We start from the raw sequence: 21,978 nt of genomic DNA on the forward strand, positions 1-21,978 counted from the left end.
ACTTACTCAAAGCCAAGTATAGTTTCTCTAAGCCAAATACAATCCCTACCAGTGTTTCAAAGTTGTTTTTTTAAATATTTATTTATTTATTTTTGAGAGAGAGAGGGAGGGAGGGAGGGAGGGAGGGTAGGGCAGAGACAGACAGACAGACAGACAGACAGAATTCTAAGCAGTCTCTGTGCCATCAGCATGGAGCCCAACACAAACTGTGAGACGATGACCTGAGTCGAAATCAAGAGTCAGATGCTTAACTGATTGAGCCACACAGGCACCTCCCCTACCAGTGTTTTAATACAGGATAAATGCTCTAAAGGGAATAAAGCTCCCTGAAGAGCAATGGTTAGAACTTGCCTCCCCATCAGGTTAAAGTATTAAACTGCATTCTCTTGCCCTTGGAATTCTCTCCATTCCCATTCCCACTGCACAGGGTAATATTCATTATCAGCATCTCTATCCTGGATTATCTCAACAACCTCTTTAGTCACCAGGACTCCAATCTTAATCTCCACACTGAGGTCATAATGAGCTTTTAAACCCATTAACACTATTAATGATCTTTTAATGATTGCAAATCTGATGGTCACTTTCCAGTTTACAAATCTTTTAAGGGCTTCCTTTCTGCATCAATCCCCAGTCTTACTTTCAAAGCCCTTTTCTGACCAGACCCCCACTAGCCCATCCAACTTTCTTTCTGGCCACTATCTAGACTGAATGACTTGAGCCAAGTTCTCCGAGAGCTTCTGCATACATTGTTCCCTCTCCAACTTGGCCTCTTCCTAAAAATATTCAAGGGACACTGCTATGTGATACGATTTTGCTTTAGGCATAAACATGAACACCCTATTCTTGCATAAAATATGACTCCACTATAAACTAATATAAACAAATATTGTATCTCAAGATTGTATCATTGGAACTTTACTGGTATCTTTCTTCCCTCTCCATTAAGACCTCCTTGTCCGATCTGGAACTTGTAATCTGACTTAACTCTTTGCTCCTTTTTTTGCTAATTTCTATTATTTACTGGTGCTTTGCATCCAAGTTAATTTGTCCACCTTGATAAAATGAACAACTATGCCTAATATTTCCTCTGCATTCCACTGCTTGGTTCCTTATAGGCCATATATTCCCATATTTTTTAAGAAAACAGGGCTTCTGGGGCGCCTGGATGGCTCAGTCGGTTGAGCGTCCGACTTCGGCTCAGGTCACTATCTCGCGGTCCTTGAGTTCGAGCCCCGCATCGGGCTCTGGGCTGACAGCTCAGAGCCTGGAGCCTGTTTCGGATTCTGTGTCTCCCTCTCTCTCTGACCCTCCCCCGTTCATGCTCTGTCTCTCTCTGTCTCAAAAATAAATAAAAACATTAAAAAAAAAAAAAAAAAAAGAAAAAAAGAAAACAGGGCTTCAGATCTATTACTAATTTTTTAGTTACTGGAAATAAATAATACAGTACTAGTTATAGTACTGTATACACACAACTCTAAAGTCTTAATGGCAGTTTAATGCTTCAAGGAGAGTGGAGTCCTCTGCTCCCTGGGCATATGTGTAGTTTTTAATGGCAGCCTTTGGCAGACAGCACGTCCACCTCTGCTCAATGACTAGTGGGAATTTCAAGTCTGGTAGGAGGAAAGAACAATGTCCTGTGAATTCCTCAAAATATACGAAGAAGATGTTCAAAATAAGACAAACCGACCTATCCACCCACTCACCTACTCAGCCACTAACATTTACCAAAGGCCTACGAACTGTGCTGGGTATTGTTTAGGTACTGTACAACAAAGAGTAGTAAGACTTGGTCCCTGTCCTTAAGGGGATCTAAAAACAGTGGTAAAAGACACATATGTAAACAATTACAATGAATATGATGGATGCTATAATAAAGCCATCATCAACATTTTGTAGGGACAGAGAAAAAGAATAGCCAATTATTCAGAGGGCTCAGGAAAGGTTCACAAAGGAGATAACATCTGGTCTCAAAGAGTGAAGAGAAATTTTTCAGGGGTGGAAGAGTGGAAAAGCATTTAAATAAAAGGAGCAGCTTTACCAAGTACAGAGGTGTGTGCCCAAGGAATGGTATGAACTCTTGAACTGTGTGACACGACTGCAGAGAATGTGAAGAACTGTACTACAAAATAGGCTGGAGAAGAAGGTTGGCACAGGCAATAAAGGGACCATAAGCTCTGTTAAGAAGCCAAACATTTAATGTGTGGGAAGCAGAGAGCCCAAAACATTTTCAAGCAGAGAAGTCACAGGAGCAGAACTGTTCTGCTAGATGGTAACAGTATAAGTTATTAATGCTGTCACTACCAGGAAGAGAGGGGTAAAAACTTAATCTTTCTTGAGTACCCGTCTATGTACCACAAACTTCAATATGTGTTATATCGTTTGTGTATATATGTATACGTACATAACAACAATGTTATGGGGGACTCTTTTAGCCCCTTATTTTAACAGATAAAGAAACTGAAGGCTCAAATGCTCCATTTAGGGAACACCCCTGGCCTTCTGAATTTCATGCCCCACAGGGGAGGCACTCTTATTTTTCAGAACCACTACCTGTCAGCAAAGTGGGTTCGAGGAACAACATCCCTAATCTTAATGAATTAGACATTCTCATTTTGTATATAATTAAACTAAAGTTAGAAAACTGATGTGCTTCCAAAATCTAATGGCTCCTCATGACTTTAAGACTGGATTTGTGAAGAATATCTGACTATATTTGGTAAGATAGTAGTATTTTATATTTGCATCAAATGAACTAAACTTACCCAATATGGAATCCATAACCTACAGAGAGTCTAAGGAAAACATTACACAGCAAATTAGATCACCTATATAAACACGGGAACATATTTGTAAGTTAAACCATAAAATTTATGAAGGCTTGAAAATACCTATCTAACCACTTATTAATTATATTCAATGTGAAGATTTCAAGCATTACAAAATCTATTAGACATACAAATATAGTGAATTAAAATGTAAGTTTAAAAAAGTATAAATCCCCAATTCTGAAAACCAACAAGAAGAATGTCACCTTTTATGAATCTTCCTAGATCAAGTTAATATTTCCAAAGGGACTACTACATCTGAATTATGAAAGTATTAAAGGCACAGGGCAAGTAGGAAGCAGTATTTGCTAGCTTACATAAAACTCAAGCTTGGATTCTTACTTCTTTTGTGTCTTAACACTTTCATGCAGACTATGAACTCCTGAACACCCTGCATCCTAAAATAGTCAGGTCTTTGCCAGTCATGGACAAGTCTGTGTATGTGTGGTGGTGTATGTTAAAATACATGCCTGAGAAAACGAAGATGATCCAATCAAACTATAATGCTGTTACAAATACACCTAGTTACTCTTTATCAACTGGTATAGCATTACTAAGTTCTTGGGTAACACAAGCTATATAACATCACAAATGAAAGGCTCTAAGATTCAAAGTCAGAACTTCAGGGGAAGTAATGGAATCCTATGACAGATTCAGAACACACTAGTAGGTGTTAAAAATTCAATCAGCCCTTTCAATGCAGTTTGGGGAGGGCTATCATTTCCAAACTACATTACTCATCTGATATACAAAAGTATGTCTAATACTTATTTAAATAAATGGCTTCCAAGTGTTTTAACTACTAAAACATAGTAAGAAACACTGTGACCCAAAATACATGTTTGTATACTTACTTCCATGCATGTATAAACTAAAACCACATTTTCCTAACATGATACCTACCCTTACTACGTAAAATACTTAATATATTAAAATATTCTTATATATTCTATTTTATTTCATTTATTTTAAATTATTTTTGAGAGAGAGAGAGAGTGAGTGTGTGTGCACATGCACACAAGCCAGGGAGAAGGGTAGAGGGAGAGAGAATCTCAGGCAGACCACACTCAGCGCAGAGCTGGAAAGCGGGGCTCGATCCCACGAGCCTGGGATCATCACCCGAGCCAAAATCAAGAGTTTGGATGCTCAACTGACTGAGCCACCCAGGCACCCCTATTTTATTTCATTTTTTAATGAAAATACTGGCTATGATCCATTAAACTGATTTCATGATCAACCAAGCCAGTTATAGACTGCAATTTAGTAATTTTTATCTCATCCTTCTCACACAACTTTAGGAATTATGCTAAAACGACATCATTGATAAAAGTCACTATTTGAATGATGTCGGGGGGGGGGGGATCTTTATCTCCCACATTAGAGCACAGCTATAAACTATCAAGAGAAAGAAGCCTGAAGTTCTGTGTGAGAGAAACCAATGCTTTATTCTGAGTCCACCCGCCAGCAACTGGCCTCTCCAGCTTTTGCCTCCCCTTCATTGTAGTTTTCACAATGTGAAACTACACAATGTGTAGTTTTCACAATGTAGTTTTCACAGGTGAACCGTGAAGAACATGAGAACCCCCAATGAGACAGCTCTCCCCTTGTAAATCAAATAACCTTTTCATTTGCATTAGAATGCTCTTAAACTTATCAAAGAGTAAGAATAGATGCTGAGGTGTTTTTGTTTTGTTTTTCATGGTATACTATTAGGTAGAGTGGAATACAACAATTTGCATGGCTGGGCATTTTACATTTGTTTTACAATTTTTACAAAATAGTGTAAAATAAGTAACTTTTACATTGCATAGTACACATTAAATGCCAGTTTGCAGCACCTAGAGCAAGATAAACAGCAAGAGTTCTGCAAATATTTTCTAATTTGAGCTAAGCATCACGATATAATTCAACTATGATTCACAATGGCAAAACGTGTTTTCTTTTTATAATATTAATGCTTTCTAACGTTATATAATGTGTAGTATTTTATACTGCTATAGTTTTGCTCAAATTAAATTCACTTGTATTTTCTGTAAGAAGTACAGTATTTTAAATACTAACCATATGAATCATGATTATAGTTGTGTTATTTGACTGCTTTGATTAACTGCAAATTACACTCAGAGAAGACAGGATTCTGTTGCCCTCTTGTGGTAATTTTGCTGTAGTGTATTCTCCAGGAGTTCCACCTCAATTGGGATTTTTTCTTTTCACTTTAAAAGAGTGGTTATTTTAACCACAGTTTCTGAATTTCCAAAAGCAGTACGTATATTTTCTGCCCTCTGCAGTGCACAAAGTTAATGTTAGTTTCTACCTCATATAGTTTTTCCCTCACTTTTAAGAAACATTCTCCTGTTCCCTTCCAATTACTACACCAAAGAGATTTTTCTTAAAATTACTCTCTATATTCTAATGCACATACAAAATAATTGCAGCAAATATCGAGTCATAGATAAACTTCAAGTAAGTGGTAAATAATTAAAAATGTATGGGCTGGAGGCGCCTCGGTGGCTCAGTCGGTTGAGCATCTGACTTTGGCTCAGGTCATGATCTCGCGGTTCTGGAGTTCAAGCCCCACATCGGGCTGGCTGCTGTCAGCCTGTCAGTGCAGAGCCCGCTTCGAATCCTCTTTCCCTCTCTCTCTGCCCACCTCCACCCCCACTTGTGCTCTTTCAAAAATTAAAAAAAAAAAAAAAGACATCAAAAAATTTAAAAAAAACAACAAACTATGGGGTTGAGATGTCAGCATTTTCCCCCAAGAGAAGAGGTCTTGCTAAATCAATTAACAGTCTAGAAATTTCAGAAGCTAATGATATCAGACTGAATATTTTAAGTTTTTGAAAGTTAGACGACAGTCATTTCTTTAAAATAGCTCAGACCATATGCAATGGCCTATTTGTTGTTTCCCCTCCGACAAAAAATTTTAGCTTATCCTTGCAAAATTAGTAACACATAACAATTCAAAACCATTCAAAATGACACTATGAAATAAATTTTAATATAAATAATTAGTATTTGTCTAAAGATAATTTATTAATAATAAACAAAGTTAGTGTCTGATATGTTTAAACACTGGAAAATTACAAATCAAAAGACAGAATTCCTAAATTAACTAAAAAATCACTCTTACAACTGTAAAATGAGTCTTAAATAATAATAAATGATCAATCATTAAAGCAATTCTTAAAATATATATATATATTTTAAAAAAATCTATATATATACATATATAGATTTAAAAGCAGACCCTTCTATATATTCAATCAATACTTTTCCCAACACTGATGAGGAAAGGCTAGAATTCAGTAGCAGTCTAGGTAAAAAGCACATTCTCTAAAGAAGGACTAGAGCATTCTAAGGCAAGGTAGCATGGCATGTGTCAGTAACTTGAGATGCTTTAGTAAGGCTATGGCACAGATTACAAATTGGAAGCAGTGGGAGACGACACTGAGAAGTTAGCAGGAGCCAAAGTGAAAGTGGACTTCCGTGGTAAGTTAAGGGATGGAGAAACACAGTAAAGCATCTGCAACAGGAGAGGAACATGGGCAAATCAGAGTTCTACAAAGATATCTGCTGCAGTATGGAGGACAGACTGATGGGGTGAGAAGACAGGGAAACTACTTACAAGCTGTTTGCAATGACAAAAGCTCGGACCAAGGCAATGGCTCTCACCACAGAGAGGAGAGAAGAAACTTGAGAAATACTAAGAAGTAAAATCATTAGGTGTTAGTTACTGTGAAAACGTGGGGGTAAGAGGTGGGAGGTCTCAAGATTACGCTGGAGCTTTGGTGACTAGTGGATGTACCATTCCCAGGGTTAGGTAATAATATTTCTGGACATGCTGCATTTAAGGTGCCACATGGAAACAGCAAGTAGGTCAACAAATTTGAGGATATGGAGCTCAGGACTGAGAGGACCCTAAATTATCAGTGGCTAGGTTGTAAAAGGAATCTGGATGACAGATCATCCAGGGAGTGTAAAGAGTGAGAAGAGACGAAGGCTGAGGGTTTGGAACTAGAGGCACTTAAGTATATGATCCCATCTTCTTGTTAAGAGGAGTCCTTTAGTCCTGTAACTATCACTTTTATTCATTTTAGGAGAAACAGGGGATTATTTAGTCTGCCTTGATTTTACAGATCAGAAAACAGAGGGTCAAAGAAGTTAAGTGACTTTACTTAAAGCTATTGGTAGAAGTGATCGAAAATTCAGGTTTCCAGATAAAGCCCAGGTTGTTCCCTCTTATTATTCGAATGCTCTCTCTCTATAACAAAATGAGGGATAAAAACCACATGATCATCTCATTAGATGCAGAAAAAAGTATTTGACAAAGTTCAACATCTGTTCATGATAAAAACTCTCCACAAAGTAGAATTATAGGGAATATACCTTCACATAATAAAGGCTGTTTATGACAAACCCAATGCTAACATCATATTCAATCATATTCAATGGTGAAAAACTAACAGCTTTTCCTCGAAGATCAAGAACAAGACAAGAATGTCCACTCTCCCCATTTGGATTCTACATAGTACATATCATAGTCCTAGTCACAGCAATCAGACAAGAAAAAGAGATAAAAGGCATCCAAATTGGGAGAGGAAGTAAAACTGTCACTATTTGCAGATGACATGATAGTATGTACAGAAAAGCCTAAAAACTCTGCCAAAGAACTCTTAGAACTAATAAAAAAATTTAGTAAAGTTGCAGGATACAAAATTAATGCACAAAAATCTGTTGCATTTCTATACACTAATGAACTACCAGAAAGAGAAATAAAGAAAATAATCCCATTTGCAACTGCACCAAAAATAATAAAATACCTAGAAATAAACTTAACCAAGAAGGTAAAAGAACTGTACTCTGAAAACTATAAACGCTGATGAAAGAAACTGAAGATTATACAAACAAATGGGAAGGTATTCTATATTCATGAACTGGGAGAGTTACTATTGTTAAAAATATCCATACTACCCAAACAATCTACAGATTCAATGCAATCCCTACCAAAATCCAAATAGTATTTTTCACAAAACTAGACCAAACAATTCTAAAATTTGTATGGAAAAAGAGAAGACCCTGAATAGACAAAGCAATGTTGAGAAAAAGGAGCAAAGCTGTAGGTATCACAGTCCCAAATTTTTTTTTAAGTTTGTTTATTTATTTTTCAGAGCAGGGGAGGGGCAAAGAGAGAGGGAAAGAGAGAATCCCAAGCAGGCTCTGAACTGTCAGCGCAGAGCCCAATGTGGGGCTCGATCCCATGAACCATGAGATCATGACCTGAGCTGAAATCAAGAGTCAATGGCTTAACTGATTGAGCCATCCAGGTGCCCCATAGCCCCAGATTTTAAAGTATACCACAAAGCTATAGTAGTCAAAACAGTATGGTACTGGCTGGCAAAAACACAGATACACAGATCAATGGAATAATAGATACAGATCCCAGAATTAAACCCATACTTATATGATCAATTAATCTACAACAAAGGAAGCAAGAACACACAATAGGGGGAAAGATAGTTTAATCTCTTCAATAAATACTCCTGGGAAAACTGGACAATTAAATGCAAAAGAATGAAAGGGGACCACTTTCTTCTACCATACAGAAAAATAACTCAAAACAGATTAAAGATCTGTGAGACCTGTGGGGCACCTGGGTGTCGCAGTAGGTTAAGCATCTGACTTCAGCTCAGGTCATGATTTCACAGTTCGTGGATTTGAGCTCCATGTCAGACTCTGTGCTGACAGCTTAGAGCGAGTCTGCTTTGGATTCTGTTTCCCTCTCTCTCTCTGCCCTTCCCCCTGCTCATGCTCTCTCTCTCAAAAAAAAATGTTAAAAAAAAAATTAAAAAAAAAGAAAAAGATCTGTGAGACCTGAAACCCTAAAACTCCTTAAAAAACACAGGCAGTAATCTCTTTGACATCAGGCTTCACAACATTTTTCTAGTTACATCTTCTCTGGCAAGGAAAACAAAAGCCAAAATAAACTATTGGGACTACACCAAAATCAAGGAAGGAAATCATTAACAAAACGAAAAGGCAACCTACTGAATGGGAGAGGATATTTGCAAATGATCTAATAAGGTGTTAATATCTAAGATATATAAAGAATTTAAACAAGTCAACACCAAAAAACAAATAATCCGATAAAAAATGGGCAGAGGACTTCAATAAAAATTTTTCCAAGAAGACATACGGATGCCAAGAGACACATGAAAAGATGCTCAACATCACTAATCATCAGGCAAATGCAAATCAAAACCACAATGACATCTCACCTTCCACCTGTCAGAATGGCTAAAATCAAAAAGACAAGACATAACAAGTGTTGGCAAGGATATGGAGAATAGGGAACTCTTGTGCACTACTGGTGGGAATGCAATTTAGTTCAACCATGGTGGAAAAGAATATGGACATTCCTCAAAAACCTAAAAATAGAAATATCATATGATCTAGTAATTCCACTACTGGGTATTTACCCAAAGAAAACAGAAATATTATTTCAAAAAAATATATGCAATCCCTTTGTTTACTATAGCATTATTTATAATAACCAATGTGTGAAAGTAGCCCAGGTGTCCATCAACAGATGAACGGATAAAAAAGATGTGGTGTGTATATATATATAATGGAACTCAGCCATAAAAAAGAATGAGATCCTGCCTTTTGGTAACAACATGGATGGACCTGAAGGGTTTTATGCTAAGTAAAATAAGTCAGAGAAAGACAAATACCATAGGATTTCACTTATGTGTGGAATTAAAAAAAAAATGAATAAACAGATAAATAAACAAACAGAATCATAAATACAGAGAACTAAATGGTGGTTGCCAGAGGGTAAGGGCACTGAGGGGCTGGGTGAAATAGGTGAAAGGGACTAACAAGTACAAATTTCCAGTTATAAAATAAGTCACAGGGATAAAAAGTACAGCATAGGGTATCTATGGTCAATAATATGTTATATGGTGACAAACGGTAACTACATTTATTGTGGTGAGTACAGCATAATGTATAGAACTGTCAAAACACTATGTGGTACAGCTGAAAATACTTAACATTATATGTCAACTATACTTAAATAAATTAAAATTAAATAGAATTAAAATAAAATAAAATATGTGCTCTTTTTGGTACTGTAACCTTCTTGCAATTCTGCCTCATAAATCTTCAGAGGACAAGAAGGCAAAGATTCCTTCTTCAGTGGTTGATGACAATAAATGCTTCTGCTGTTGTTATTTTGTATATATCATCAAAACTAAAATACTGTATTTCCAAGGCTAAACTTCCATCAATACAGTTCGTTAGTAAGACCCCAAGTTTACAATTCACACATGTTTCTTGAGTAATCTGGGAAACAAAGAAATTGCTATAATTATGAGTAGCAAATGGCAATTCTATCAAACACACACACAGAACGTTTATGAGACACCTCAGAGGAAAACAGCTATAGCTATTCTATGCAGTCCTTTTTAAAGCTGAGATGGTCAAGAATGGGTTTCTTGACCCATGAATTCTATCATACGTCCTAGAAGATATTTTCATAATTACACTTAAGAAAAACAAAAAGCAAGAGATTTCTTTGGCCCACCTGCTTGGTTTGGCTGTTGCCAGCTTGGAGATTTGATAACGTTGGTGGATCCTGGAGGTTTGAAGGCAGCAGCAGTTGTGAGACCAGCCACCCCTGGTCTAGTGGCCGCTGGGCTCTCCTGTCTCTCAGGCATGCTCCGAGCTGAAGCTACTGATGGGACCAATTGCTGAGGAGTCTCCTGGGTGTTGCTAGAAAGGAAACAAGGAAACGCTTTGGTGAAGTGATAGCAGTCTGACTTAGCAATGAGCCTTTCTTTTCTCAATCTATTAAATCTCTAAGGAAAATAAAAATTATTAATGGATATTTTAAAAAAGAAAACCATGACTGAGGGACCATCTTTCTTTGAAACAAACAAAACAAAACAGGAAAGGAGGAAAGGAGTCAGATTACATTTGTTCACTACTTTGCAAATTCTCTTTAAAAGGTCTACCAGGAGAAATTAGGCTATTAAAACATTGTTACACCCAACCCCTTCGAAAAAGAAGCTATTTCTCTCTTCCTATTCTTATTTCAACATTTCAGAAGAGTCATCTAGATTAAAACAATTAATTAGTAAAGAATCCCTTATAATCTCTATGAAATGGCATAGATATCTCTTCCCCCTCCTTCTCACATTCTTCTGGAGTTTTATGAACTAAGTTTTCCTGACATCTTAACAGTCACTCTTTTCACTCACATACTCACTCACTTATTCATTCATTGAATAAACATTTAAGCACCTATTACATGCCAGACATTGTGCTCAGCACTGGCCACAGAGTGGTAAACAAGAGATAACATCCCCTGCTTAATAGAACATACAATGTTGTGTGTTCATAACACAGATAAACAAGACAAAACCGCCACTGTCCTCACTCAAAGTTATTTACTTGCTTAACAGGAGGCCTCATCTGTGCCGGTTTCAGTTTGAGTTAGAAGACCATATGGCTTTTTATTACCCTGTCATTTGTTATTTATAATTATATATTGTCATTTCAAAAAAACTCATTTTAAGTAGCTCAAATTATAAAATATGTACTTTGGAATGATATAATACTATAGCAGTTCCTCTCAAGTGAAGTATCACAATAATAATTATTGTAACAACAATAAGAATACATTATACTAACTTCTGAGCAAAAATCAAGGTACTGGTTGCTTAAATAATTCCATGCACAGAAACTCAAGTCCTTCCATAATTGAAACAAACAGCTGGAGGAATAGATCAATAAAGATAGGATACTAATTAATGACCAGTGAAATAAGTGCCCTTAATTATACTGCTTTGGTTGAGATTATTTCAATGAAAAGAAATTTCAAATTCAATCATGACCACTATACTACCATTCTAGGGGTTCCTGGGCACCTGGGGTGGTGTGGGTGACTTCAGTCAATTGAGCATCCAACTCTTCATTTCAGCTCAGGTCAAGATCACAAGGTTCATGAGATCGAGCCCTGTGGCCTGCTTGGGATCCTCTCTTCCTCTTTCTCTCTGCCCCTTTCTCTCTCTCTCTGTCTCTTCCTCAATCTCTCTCTCTCGTTTTCTCTCAAAATAAATGAGTAAACTTAGAAAAAAAAAATAATACCTAATTTTTCCAATGCTCTTGAATCTGGGATGAAAACTAACAAAGCAGACCTGAAACTGCCTAGTCTTAGGAAGGCCACTTGTAAGGTTGGCCTCTAACTGGCATTTGAGAACTTGGCCAGTAAACAGTTCCCTACAGTCATATAAAACTTTTTCTAAAAGATAAGAGTAGCTCACTGTGCCTAAACTGTATAAACAACATGGTTTATGCTGAACACCTGCTTTCCTTCTGAGAGTCTGGACTTACAGTATAAACTAGGCACAGGGTGACAAAATAAGGAGCCCCAATAAAAGTTTGTCTTGGGCGCCTGGGTGGCTCAGTCAGTTGAGCATCTGACTTCAGCTCAGATCTGACTTCAGGTCATGATCTCATGGTTCATGGGTTCCAGACCCAAGTTGGGGTCTGTGCTGATGGCTCAGAGCCTGGAGCCTGCTTCAGATTCTGTGTCTCTCTCTCTCTCTGCCCCTGCCCTGCTTGCCCACACTCTGTCTCTCCCTGTCTTCCTCTCTCAAAAATAAACATCAAAAAAAAAGTTAAAAAAAAAAAAGTTTGTCTTACGTACTCAGTTTCTAATGAGCTTTTCCAGTAAACAACATTTTGAACGTTTTGTCACAGCTCACTGCTATAGGAAGGAACACATCCTGTGTGACCTCACTGAGAAAGGACTTTTGGAAACTTGAGTGTCTTTTCTTCTGGACTTGATCCCATGTACCCTTTCCCCTTGCTGATTTTGCTTTGTATTCTTGTACCATAATAAATCTTAGTCATAAGTACAACTATATACCCAATTCTGTAAGTCCTCTAGTGAATCATCAAACCTGGGGGTGGTCCTGGGGTGCCTCTGACACTAAACAGTTTTGAAAAATCATACTAGAGCTAGTTTAACTTTCTTGACATATCATTCCCTATTATTGTTCTCTCAAATTCAAGTGTAACAGAGCCATCACCTTCTTTATTTTTAAAAAAAAATTTTAATGTTTATTTTTGAGAGAGAGACAGAATTGAGTGGGGGAGGAGCAGAGAGAGGAAAACACAGAATCTGAGGCGAGCTCCAGGCTGCGAGCTGTCAGCACAGAGTCCAATGTGGTGCTCAAACTCACAAACCGTTGAAATCATGACCTGAGCCGAAGTTGGACGCTCAACCGACTGAGCCACCCACGTGCCCCTAAGATGTTTAAATCTTAAACAACTCTTTAGATACAAAGTGTGAGCAGGAAATTATAAAGACAGACCTTATAAAATTCTAGGGGCACCTGGGTGGCTCAGTCAGTTAGGCATCCAACTCATGATTTTGGCTTAGGTCATGATCTGATGGTTCATGAGTTCCAGGCTCTGTGCTGACAGTTCAGAGGCTGCTTGAGATTCTCTCTCTCTCCCTCTCTCTGTCCCTCCCCTGCTCACTCTCACTCTCTCTCAAAAATAAATAAACTTTTTAAAAAGTTCTAAATTATAAGAAAGAAAGCTGTTCCATTTATGTTTAAATTCAGGACTGTCAGCAGATCTCAACATTCCCAGGGGAAATAGATCTCTACTTAAAAAATTTAATGTAGTAATGAAAGAATATTAGGTTTTATTGAGACAATCATATATCTGAATAAATAACGCTTAGGCCCGTAAAAAAGCTAACTTCTTTTTTCCTAATTTTTAGTATTAGCTACTACTTAAAGAAAATATATTTGGGAACAAAATGTTATAATAATCACTAACAGAAAAATATTTTGAATTAATGACTGATTTATTACTACAGTGGCATGATTACTTAGATTAGTATCTTATTTCTGAAATTATGACTCATATATATTTTTTCTAAATTTAAGTTGTTGAAGATATACCTATATTCTAAACAAAATTAAAATGCCTTCTAAAGGATTCTAATAAGCAAACCAGAATAAATCCATAAATACCTTTAGCTAATTCCACAGAAGCTAAGGATCAAATATAGTCATTTTTCCTAGTCTGTCAAATAAATAAGCACTGAAATATTAAATGGAAATGACTTCCATCTCAAGAATACCAAAGTTTTTGTTTCATATTACAAAAACTCAACACAGAAAAATACACTAACAGAGCAAAGGTTTCTTTACAAAACTGACCTGTTGAGAAAAAAGAAAAAGGAAGAAAAGTGAACTTTCAGTGTCTGGAACCTGATTTATTTTGAGTTTACATTCCTTTCCCACATTTGTTTAACTATTACAACAAATAAATTTCGGCTGCAGATTGACAACAGTTGGAAATTTTGTTTATTTTCAATGGAAAAACTGTTCAAAAAATACTCCTGAGGTAAATTTTATTCTAATTATATATTTAATTTTTTTAAAAAACCCAACCATACATCACAGGTTTAATTATCAATGTTTAAACTAAACAGTTTTTGGCTAAAGTGTTACCAAAAAATTAATATACTAGTAGACTCTGAAGTAGTAGGAAAGGAATATTTCTGGAAGGATCATCATCATTATAAGCATTCTTCTGTCAAAACTCTAAAAAAGGACCTAGACAAAGAGAGAAGCCATGAGCCTCCTTCCTTCCTGAATTGTGTTTGCAAGAAATTTTTTCCTAAGCAAAATTTTTTACCTTAAGACTTTTTTGTATCAAAATTCAAAATGCTGAATATACTATAATAGAAAGAAACAAGTTTGGTGGTATACTATACTTTATTATAATTTTAGAGATTATTCTCTTAGAAAAGGAAAAATAAGAGATAAGACATGTGACTGTCCCAACTGCTTTTTCTTCTCACTTGAGTTCACTAAGGTCTCCTTAGAGAACCAAATGTTCCTGCTGTTGTAGAATGCCAACTCACTTATCTTGTTGAAAATCATCTCCCTTCCCAAATACCAAAATATGTTTAGTTTGTGCCTATTGCTATTAATAAAAAGTAATGATAATGGCTACCTGCTCTATAAGTGGGTCCATGGATAGTGTCAGTCAGCCCATTACTGCATGCACATCTTTTTTGTTCTTTAAACAAGAAGTTTATTTAAACAACAAAATGTTTTACTTGAAGGGAAAACTATCTAGGATTCACTTATTTCAGAGTAATCTATCTCTACTTAAAGACAGACTGCATGTAAAAGCTATGTACGAAAATGTTATAAAACTGTCCTTGTTTTTGCAACGGTAAATGAAAAAAACATTAAAATTCTCTCATCAAGCAAGGTTTGCAAGAATTTTAATGTTATTCTTTTATATTAAATAGTGAGTGCAAAATAACTTACTGGAATATAAAGATAAGGGCTGACTGAGCATGGCACTAATGAAGGGAATATTGTCTCATAACTAGTATTTTTCTCCATCTTATTTCCGTTTTCCCCATCCCATCTCCACTTGATATCAATCAAAACATATCATTGGTCACTTAGTTTTTTAAAAATGCAATAGGTACTTTTCTGGAGAGAATATCTAGAACACTCCATTAAGTTCTCTAAGGGACTTTTTATTCTCAGTGTGGTCAGTAGCCTGTCTCTGTACAGACAGAGTTAGCTCTGATGATGAAAGATTTCTGTTCAATTAACACTCACAATTCCACAAATATAAAATTATTTGGGGAGGTTTTTTTTTCCTTAGAGAAAAATGGACAATGATCTCTCTCCCTCTATTTAAACATCCTCCTAAAAAGTTATATAATTAAGTATATTGAAAACCTCCATAGCAGTGGATAGGCTCTAAACACATAATTAGTGGATGGCCCAAATCATATCAGGTTTTTACTAATTATAGTCATAGCTGTATACCCCATCATTAATTTTATGTTCCATCAGAAATGATTTTATACAGTTATTTCATTAAGATTACACCTTTAGTGAACACTTGGGATATTTTTATTTTTTATATTATGCCTAATAATTTTTGGCATCATGGTTAAGTTTAGTAAAAAAATTAATTTTGTGTTTCAGAATTTCCCAGATATGGTGAAACTGTTGTTTGCCCCAGTAAAAACTTCGTATTAAGTACTATAAGTAGTAGCCAATCAAAATGAATTATTTTATTATTCTTTTTCATTTCTGCAAAAAGTATAAAGGTATACCTTACTAAACATTTGATTATTCTAGTACAGCTACATGCACACAACAAAAGGGTTCCACTATAATTTAAATACTTGCAAAACTACTAATAATTTCATACCAACATCAAATGTGCTATTAAAAAATGTCACAAGGGGTTAAAAGGAAAGTTAATGACCATACAAAATAACACGCTTGTGCAATAAGCATTGCACTGAATTTACAGTTAATTTAAAACAACACAAATCCGCTCTAGGACTTTCTCATCTGGCTTATTAATATAGTGGTTAAGTGTTAGAGAGAAAGCAGTATATTTCACAGCAAACCACCACTGTGATATGCGCTGCCACAGTACCTTGCTTCCTTAACATGGATAGAGCCAGTTGACTCCCTGGAGGCCTGGAGGTACGAGAAAGCTAAAGGCTTGGAAACAGGGCTGATGCAAAGTGCATCCAGGAGTGTGTGATATTTATCAGGACTGGAGAGCCTGGTGAGCATTCAGAAAGAGGTTTAAGACGAAAAATCACAGGACCAATAGCAAAAAGTAGTTTTTACAGTCTATGATTGGAAACATTTTCAGAAAGAGCTACAGACAGAAGCATTTTACAGACAGGCAGAAAAAACAAAGCAGTAGAAAGAGGATAAAAAGAAGGGCAAAGAGTATTCTATTATTTGACTCATTCATATGGAAATGACTAGATTTTCACCAAAGTTTAGATTGAGACAATCTTTTAGAAAGCGTGTAAAGCTATAGACTACTAGACATTATGTAAAAACAGAATCTCACAAAAATAAAAAGTTACTATTCTTTTTGGGGGAGGAGGGGTGTTAGAATAGTTTGACTTTAGATCACCCTCAAATACAATCAGTTTGTGGGAGAAGAGAATACCAATAGAAACTTAAAATATCTACTGATAGTTCATTCTGTTTCAGATTATGAAAAACTAAAAATTATACAAACCCCACAACATGCAACTGAGAAGTATCCTAGACAAATGGCAGTAATGGAAAGAGATGAACAGGTGATTTAAAGAAAAACCGGTAACAGGGTGCCTGTGTGGCTCAGTCAGTTAAGCGTCCGACTCTTGGTTTCGGCTCAGGTCATGATCTCACGGTTTCATAGGTTCAAGCCCTGCCTTGCGCTCCATGCTGACAGTGCAGAGCCTGCCTGGGATTCTCTCTCCCTCTCTCTGCCCCTCTCCCCACTTGTGCTGTCTCTCTCTCTCTCAAAATAAAAAAATAAACTTAAAAAAAGAAAAACCAGTAAGAAACACTGTGGGAGAGGTCTATGACCCGGGTAAAACGTTCACAACACAATCAAGGTCTCATACAGAGCTGTGACTGTTTCAAGTGGCTATGTCTTCTTTGAGGGGACCTGTAAGGCTGTGAAAAGTGTTGGAAATCACACAAGACACACCCTGCACATAAAGCTCTACCTGGTTTTTGCAGCAAGAACAGCAGACACAGTAGCAGCTGCGCTGCTCAGAGCCGCAGCACTGTATCTAGCAGGAGAAGAGAAGGTAGAAAAGTTTCGAAAACCTTCCAAAGAACTTGTTGCCACACTGCTTGTGTTGCTGCTTAAATTGATAGGTAGGGAAGGGAAAAAAAGAGGAGAGGAACAAAAAGGGAAAGTGAGAAGAGGTAGCATAATAAAGGTAAGATAGTAAACATCCTACATTAATAGACATTATAAAGGTACAATACAGAAGTGTAACAGAAGGTCAGGCCATTTATTTACTGTTACTATGATTTCTCACGGAAATTAAAATTTGATATATAATCCTCCATAAAACTGATTTTTGAGATACAAATGCTTTTGAATGTATTTAACTTCTGACTCTAATCCTATTTAAAGTTAAATCAATATCATACATCACACATGTGAGGATTGATTTGTCAGCATCTAAGTAGAAAATAAATCTAAACATGACGGCTTGAATTTCTGTAAGCAGAGAAAGGAAGGTTATGTCGATTACTCTAAAGAGCCTCTACGTAAAGAGCTTTACCTTAGAGATGATATACACCCAGAGCCTGACATTTTAATGAGACTATGCTTTCAAGAGAAGCAGGTACAACCAGCTGCCTATTCAGAAGCAGCAATACATATTAAAAGGAATAAGAAATAACTTTAAAATATTGAGAATGAACCTCCTTGGGGAAGAAAAGCACCCCTGTAAAATAAACAGCACAGTTTAAGTGAATATGACTAAAACAGCACTCTCCCTAATGTTCTATACTCCTATTTTCAGTTAGCTCTGTCAAGACTCAAAAATGCTGGTATAAAATTTTATTTCCAGAACTCTTATGATTAAAATAATAATATTTTCCTTTGGTCTTTTAGAAAAGGTCAAACACCTGGACAGGAATTAACATTCCATCATTAGGGCTGTGATGCTTTTCAAGTTGGTTATCAACTTGAAATTGATAATTTCTTTTTTATTAAGTAAAAAGAAAATCTAAAATGCACAGCGTGAAACCTATGGTCTCCTCCTTTATGCGTGCAAGTTATTAATAAACATTCTCACCATTCTATGATCACTTTTTTCACAACTGGTGACAGTGGCCACCTCCAACACAAAGCAAGTATGTGCCAGACTCAACTCAGGTTAATTTAAATGAGAGCTCAGGTGTCTGAAACTGTCTTTTCTCCTTGTTGGAAGGATTTGATAATCCATTATTCCTAGTTTCACTGGCTATAACTTTACAAACCGTTAGAAAGCAAATTAAAGAGCAGTGGCAAGCCATTTTTAAAAATTATACAGAGTTGTTTAAGTATAATGTTTTCCCAAGCCTATAATTTAATTGAACTGTAGCGCTATGTTTTAGCAACTGTCGTGAATGGCTAGAAAAGAAAGAATGGGGCGAGAAAGAGAAAAGAATGATGCTATTAGTGTCAGGGTAGGGTAACATGAGTGTCATACAATGTGGACGAATCAAGTTACCAAATGCCTCAATTGTGAATTTCTCGATTACTCTGCATCTTTCAGGCAATGGGTACTATTTGGGGGAAGTAATGGAGAATAATAAGAAACTTAAGTCTGTTTAAAAAAGAAAAGGAAACTGTAACGAATTTCTTTCATGGCATTGTATCATAAATATTCATATAAAAGGACTTAGCATGAGTGCAGTCCTGTACAATCTTACAAGTAACCTCAATATCTTTAGAATACGTGTGGGCACCCAGAACATAAGATCTCTAGTGCTCCTATTTTAGAAGTGATGCTCTAATTCAGTAGACTTATAACAAACTCAAGGGAGCTGACTTTCCAAATCACAACGAATAAATAGAAGGCATAGACCCTAACTCTATATTTATGTTTGAATCTGAACAAGAGAGAGAAAAAGAGAGAGAAACATAAAATCAATGTAAAGCGGTGTTCCACAGCTGAGCGCCAAGCTTTCTTGTCTATATATTAATGATGTCAGTTCTGTAATCTACGATCACTTGTTCCCTTTTAGTCCATTTTAGTATTTAATTGCACCCATCAGCATTAAAATTTAGACATACCAAAAAGGAAAAAAAAAACTCTACCTAGAATATGTAGTCACTTTGGAGAGTGTGGCTACTTGGCTACCAATATGTAAAACCTGAGGTGCTGCAGGTGGGGGAGGTCCACTCCTAGGTAGGTCTTCCCAAGAACTGTCAAACCTAAGTTTTCAGAAGCAAAATAAGCAAGGCAAAGGAAATATTAAGGAAAAGTACAGACACTTATCATCTATCCACCTTTTAAGTACACTGGCTCCATTTGGGAAAAACTCCAGCTTTTGTTCTTTAACTTCGTATCTGCAAAAAGTTAAAACCAAAACCAACATCCTCACCATCACCAAACAGAGGCTGTCCCCATCCCCCATTTTTTTTAACATGGCTACCTTCGTGTGGGAGAAAGGTGGATGGGAATTCCCACACACCTAGTCCCAACACTGTGTATTATGTACTATGTAGGTATCCAATACAAAGTACAAAAGACTATGTACTTTGCATGCTTCAGGGAAGTTAGGCTCCACAAAATTAGTTCAGTTGCCCAATATCATATACCTAGTAAGGGTCAGGTGGAATTTGAACCAGGTCTGTCTGTACTATTTCCACTACATAATGCTTTCCAGCATCTTGTGGGGTGGCTGTCTGAGTAGGGCACTGCAAGAAAGCAACTGAAAACATCCTATCAAGTCAGAATGCTGTGTTTGCAGATCTGGAATTACACAGATGTTTATCTCCATGGAAACAAGGTATTTTATCCATTCACACAACAAATACTTGCATGCAATTTTGTTGCTTTATTTTTTACTTTGTTTTTCTCCTGTCCATACCATTTTTTCTTCTGAATGCCAGAATTGAATTTTAGAGGAACTATCACCAGGTTAAAAAAAAAAATGAAAAATTCAGTGTGAGGCTTGAAAGAAGAAAGCACAATGTGTAACACTTTGGGAAGAAAAAATAAATAGGAGAAATACAAAATTGCCCATTGTTTAAAAAAAAAAAAAGAGCCTGTGAATAAAAAAAATAGAGGTCAGTTGTGTTACATGGATTTTCAGAATAGAAAATGGAACACTAAGACAGAAATAGAAAGGGAGAGAGGTTATATTCCCACTTTTTATTTAGCATTGGTCATACCTTTACCAGAGTGTTGAAAAACAAGGTAGACAACTGAAGAAAAATGTCATGGTAGAATTTAAGTATCATTTAAGAGACAGAGTAGAAATGTTAAATAAGAACTGTAAATCCTATACCATGACTGTCGGACCAAATAAATTAAGAGTGGTTTTCATATTTTAAAATGCTTTTTATAATTTTTTTAAAATTTATTATTTTGAGAAAGAGAGCGCACGAGTCGGGGAGAGGCAGAGAGAAAAAAATCCCAAGCAGGCTCCGCACTGTCAGCACAGAGCCCAATGCGGGGCTAAACTCCTGAACTGTGAGATCATGACCTGAGCCAAAATCAAAATGCTCAACTACCTGAGCCACCCAGGAGCCCCTAAATGGTTTTTCTTATTTTAAAGAAAAGAAGGAGCGCCTGGGTGGCTCAGTCAGTTAAGCATCCAACTTCGGCTCAGCTCATGCATGATCTCACAGTTGACATGTTTGAGCCCCACGTGGGTCTCTGTGCTGACAGCCCAGAGCCTGGAGCCTGCTTCAGATTCTGTGTCTCCCTCTCTCTCTGCCCCTCCCCACTAGCACTCTGTCTCTCTCAAAATCATGAACATTAAGAACATTTCAAAAAACTGAAAAGAATAATAACATTCCATGATACATGAAAATTACATGAAATTCAAACTTCAGCTCTCAGATAGTTTTAATGAGCTTTAAATAAAGCTTTATGGAAAGCAGCCAGGTTCTCTCATTTACCTATGTCTAGGGCTGCTTTTACACTACACACACAGGTTAGCAGCTGTGACAGGCCAGGTGGCTCACAAAACCTAACATATTTACTATCTATCTGGATCTTTACAAAAACAGCTTGCTGACCCCTGTCCTAGAGATAACATCTCTACACAGCTACCAGAGTAAACTTTTAACAACACAAATCTGACCCTGTCTGTCGCTGAGCAGCACTGCTCTAAAGACACCTGTGGTTTTGGGCTCCCTATTCTCCAGTAAGAGCTCTTCCTTTCTGCCCTGCTCCAATCCAACTGCTTTTTCCTCTCTTCCTGAGAAAGGCCAAGTTTCTCCCCACCTCTAGGCCTCTGCACAGTCTGCTACCACTCACTTTCTATACCTACCTCTCTACCATACCTTCACTGGGCTAATTCCTAAGCGTGCTTCTGGCCTCAGTTTAAATGTCACCTTCTCAGGGAGGTCTCAATCATTCCCCAAATCACCTTAGGTTGCCCAGGTCCTATGCTTTCAAAATACCCTGTACTTTTTCTTCACAGAACTTGTTACTAATGAAATCATATAGTCTGTGGGGTTATTTGTTTAAATCTGGATTCCCTCATTACATTAGAAGCTTCCTGAGGTTAGGGACCATTATGTTTACTGGTATAAGTGAAGTGCTTAC

The 21,978-nt window shown here is 36.7% G+C and overlaps 1 protein-coding gene across 14 annotated transcripts in view; it reads right to left on the bottom strand.

Moving 5' to 3' along the window:
- Nucleotides 1-21,978, bottom strand: part of PDLIM5 (PDZ and LIM domain 5) — a 221,788-nt gene that overhangs the window by 43,749 nt on the left and 156,061 nt on the right. For 8 of the 14 annotated variants that reach the window (XM_019463992.2, XM_019464027.2, XM_019464020.2 and 5 more), the window contains 4 exons: nucleotides 19,515-19,631; nucleotides 17,419-17,559; nucleotides 16,338-16,469; nucleotides 10,414-10,601 (listed from right to left, as the gene is read on the bottom strand). In XM_019463992.2, coding sequence (XP_019319537.1) covers nucleotides 10,414-10,601; nucleotides 16,338-16,469; nucleotides 17,419-17,559; nucleotides 19,515-19,631 — 578 coding nt within the window. The remainder of the gene's footprint in view (nucleotides 1-10,413; nucleotides 10,602-16,337; nucleotides 16,470-17,418; nucleotides 17,560-19,514; nucleotides 19,632-21,978) is intronic. The other 6 variants (XM_019464112.2, XM_019464102.2, XM_019464096.2 and 3 more) reach the window with 2 other exon arrangements.

This window comes from Panthera pardus, unplaced genomic scaffold (genome assembly GCF_024362965.1).
Source record: "Panthera pardus isolate Hobbes unplaced genomic scaffold, ASM2436296v1 HiC_scaffold_13, whole genome shotgun sequence".
NCBI lineage: Eukaryota > Metazoa > Chordata > Mammalia > Carnivora > Felidae > Panthera > Panthera pardus.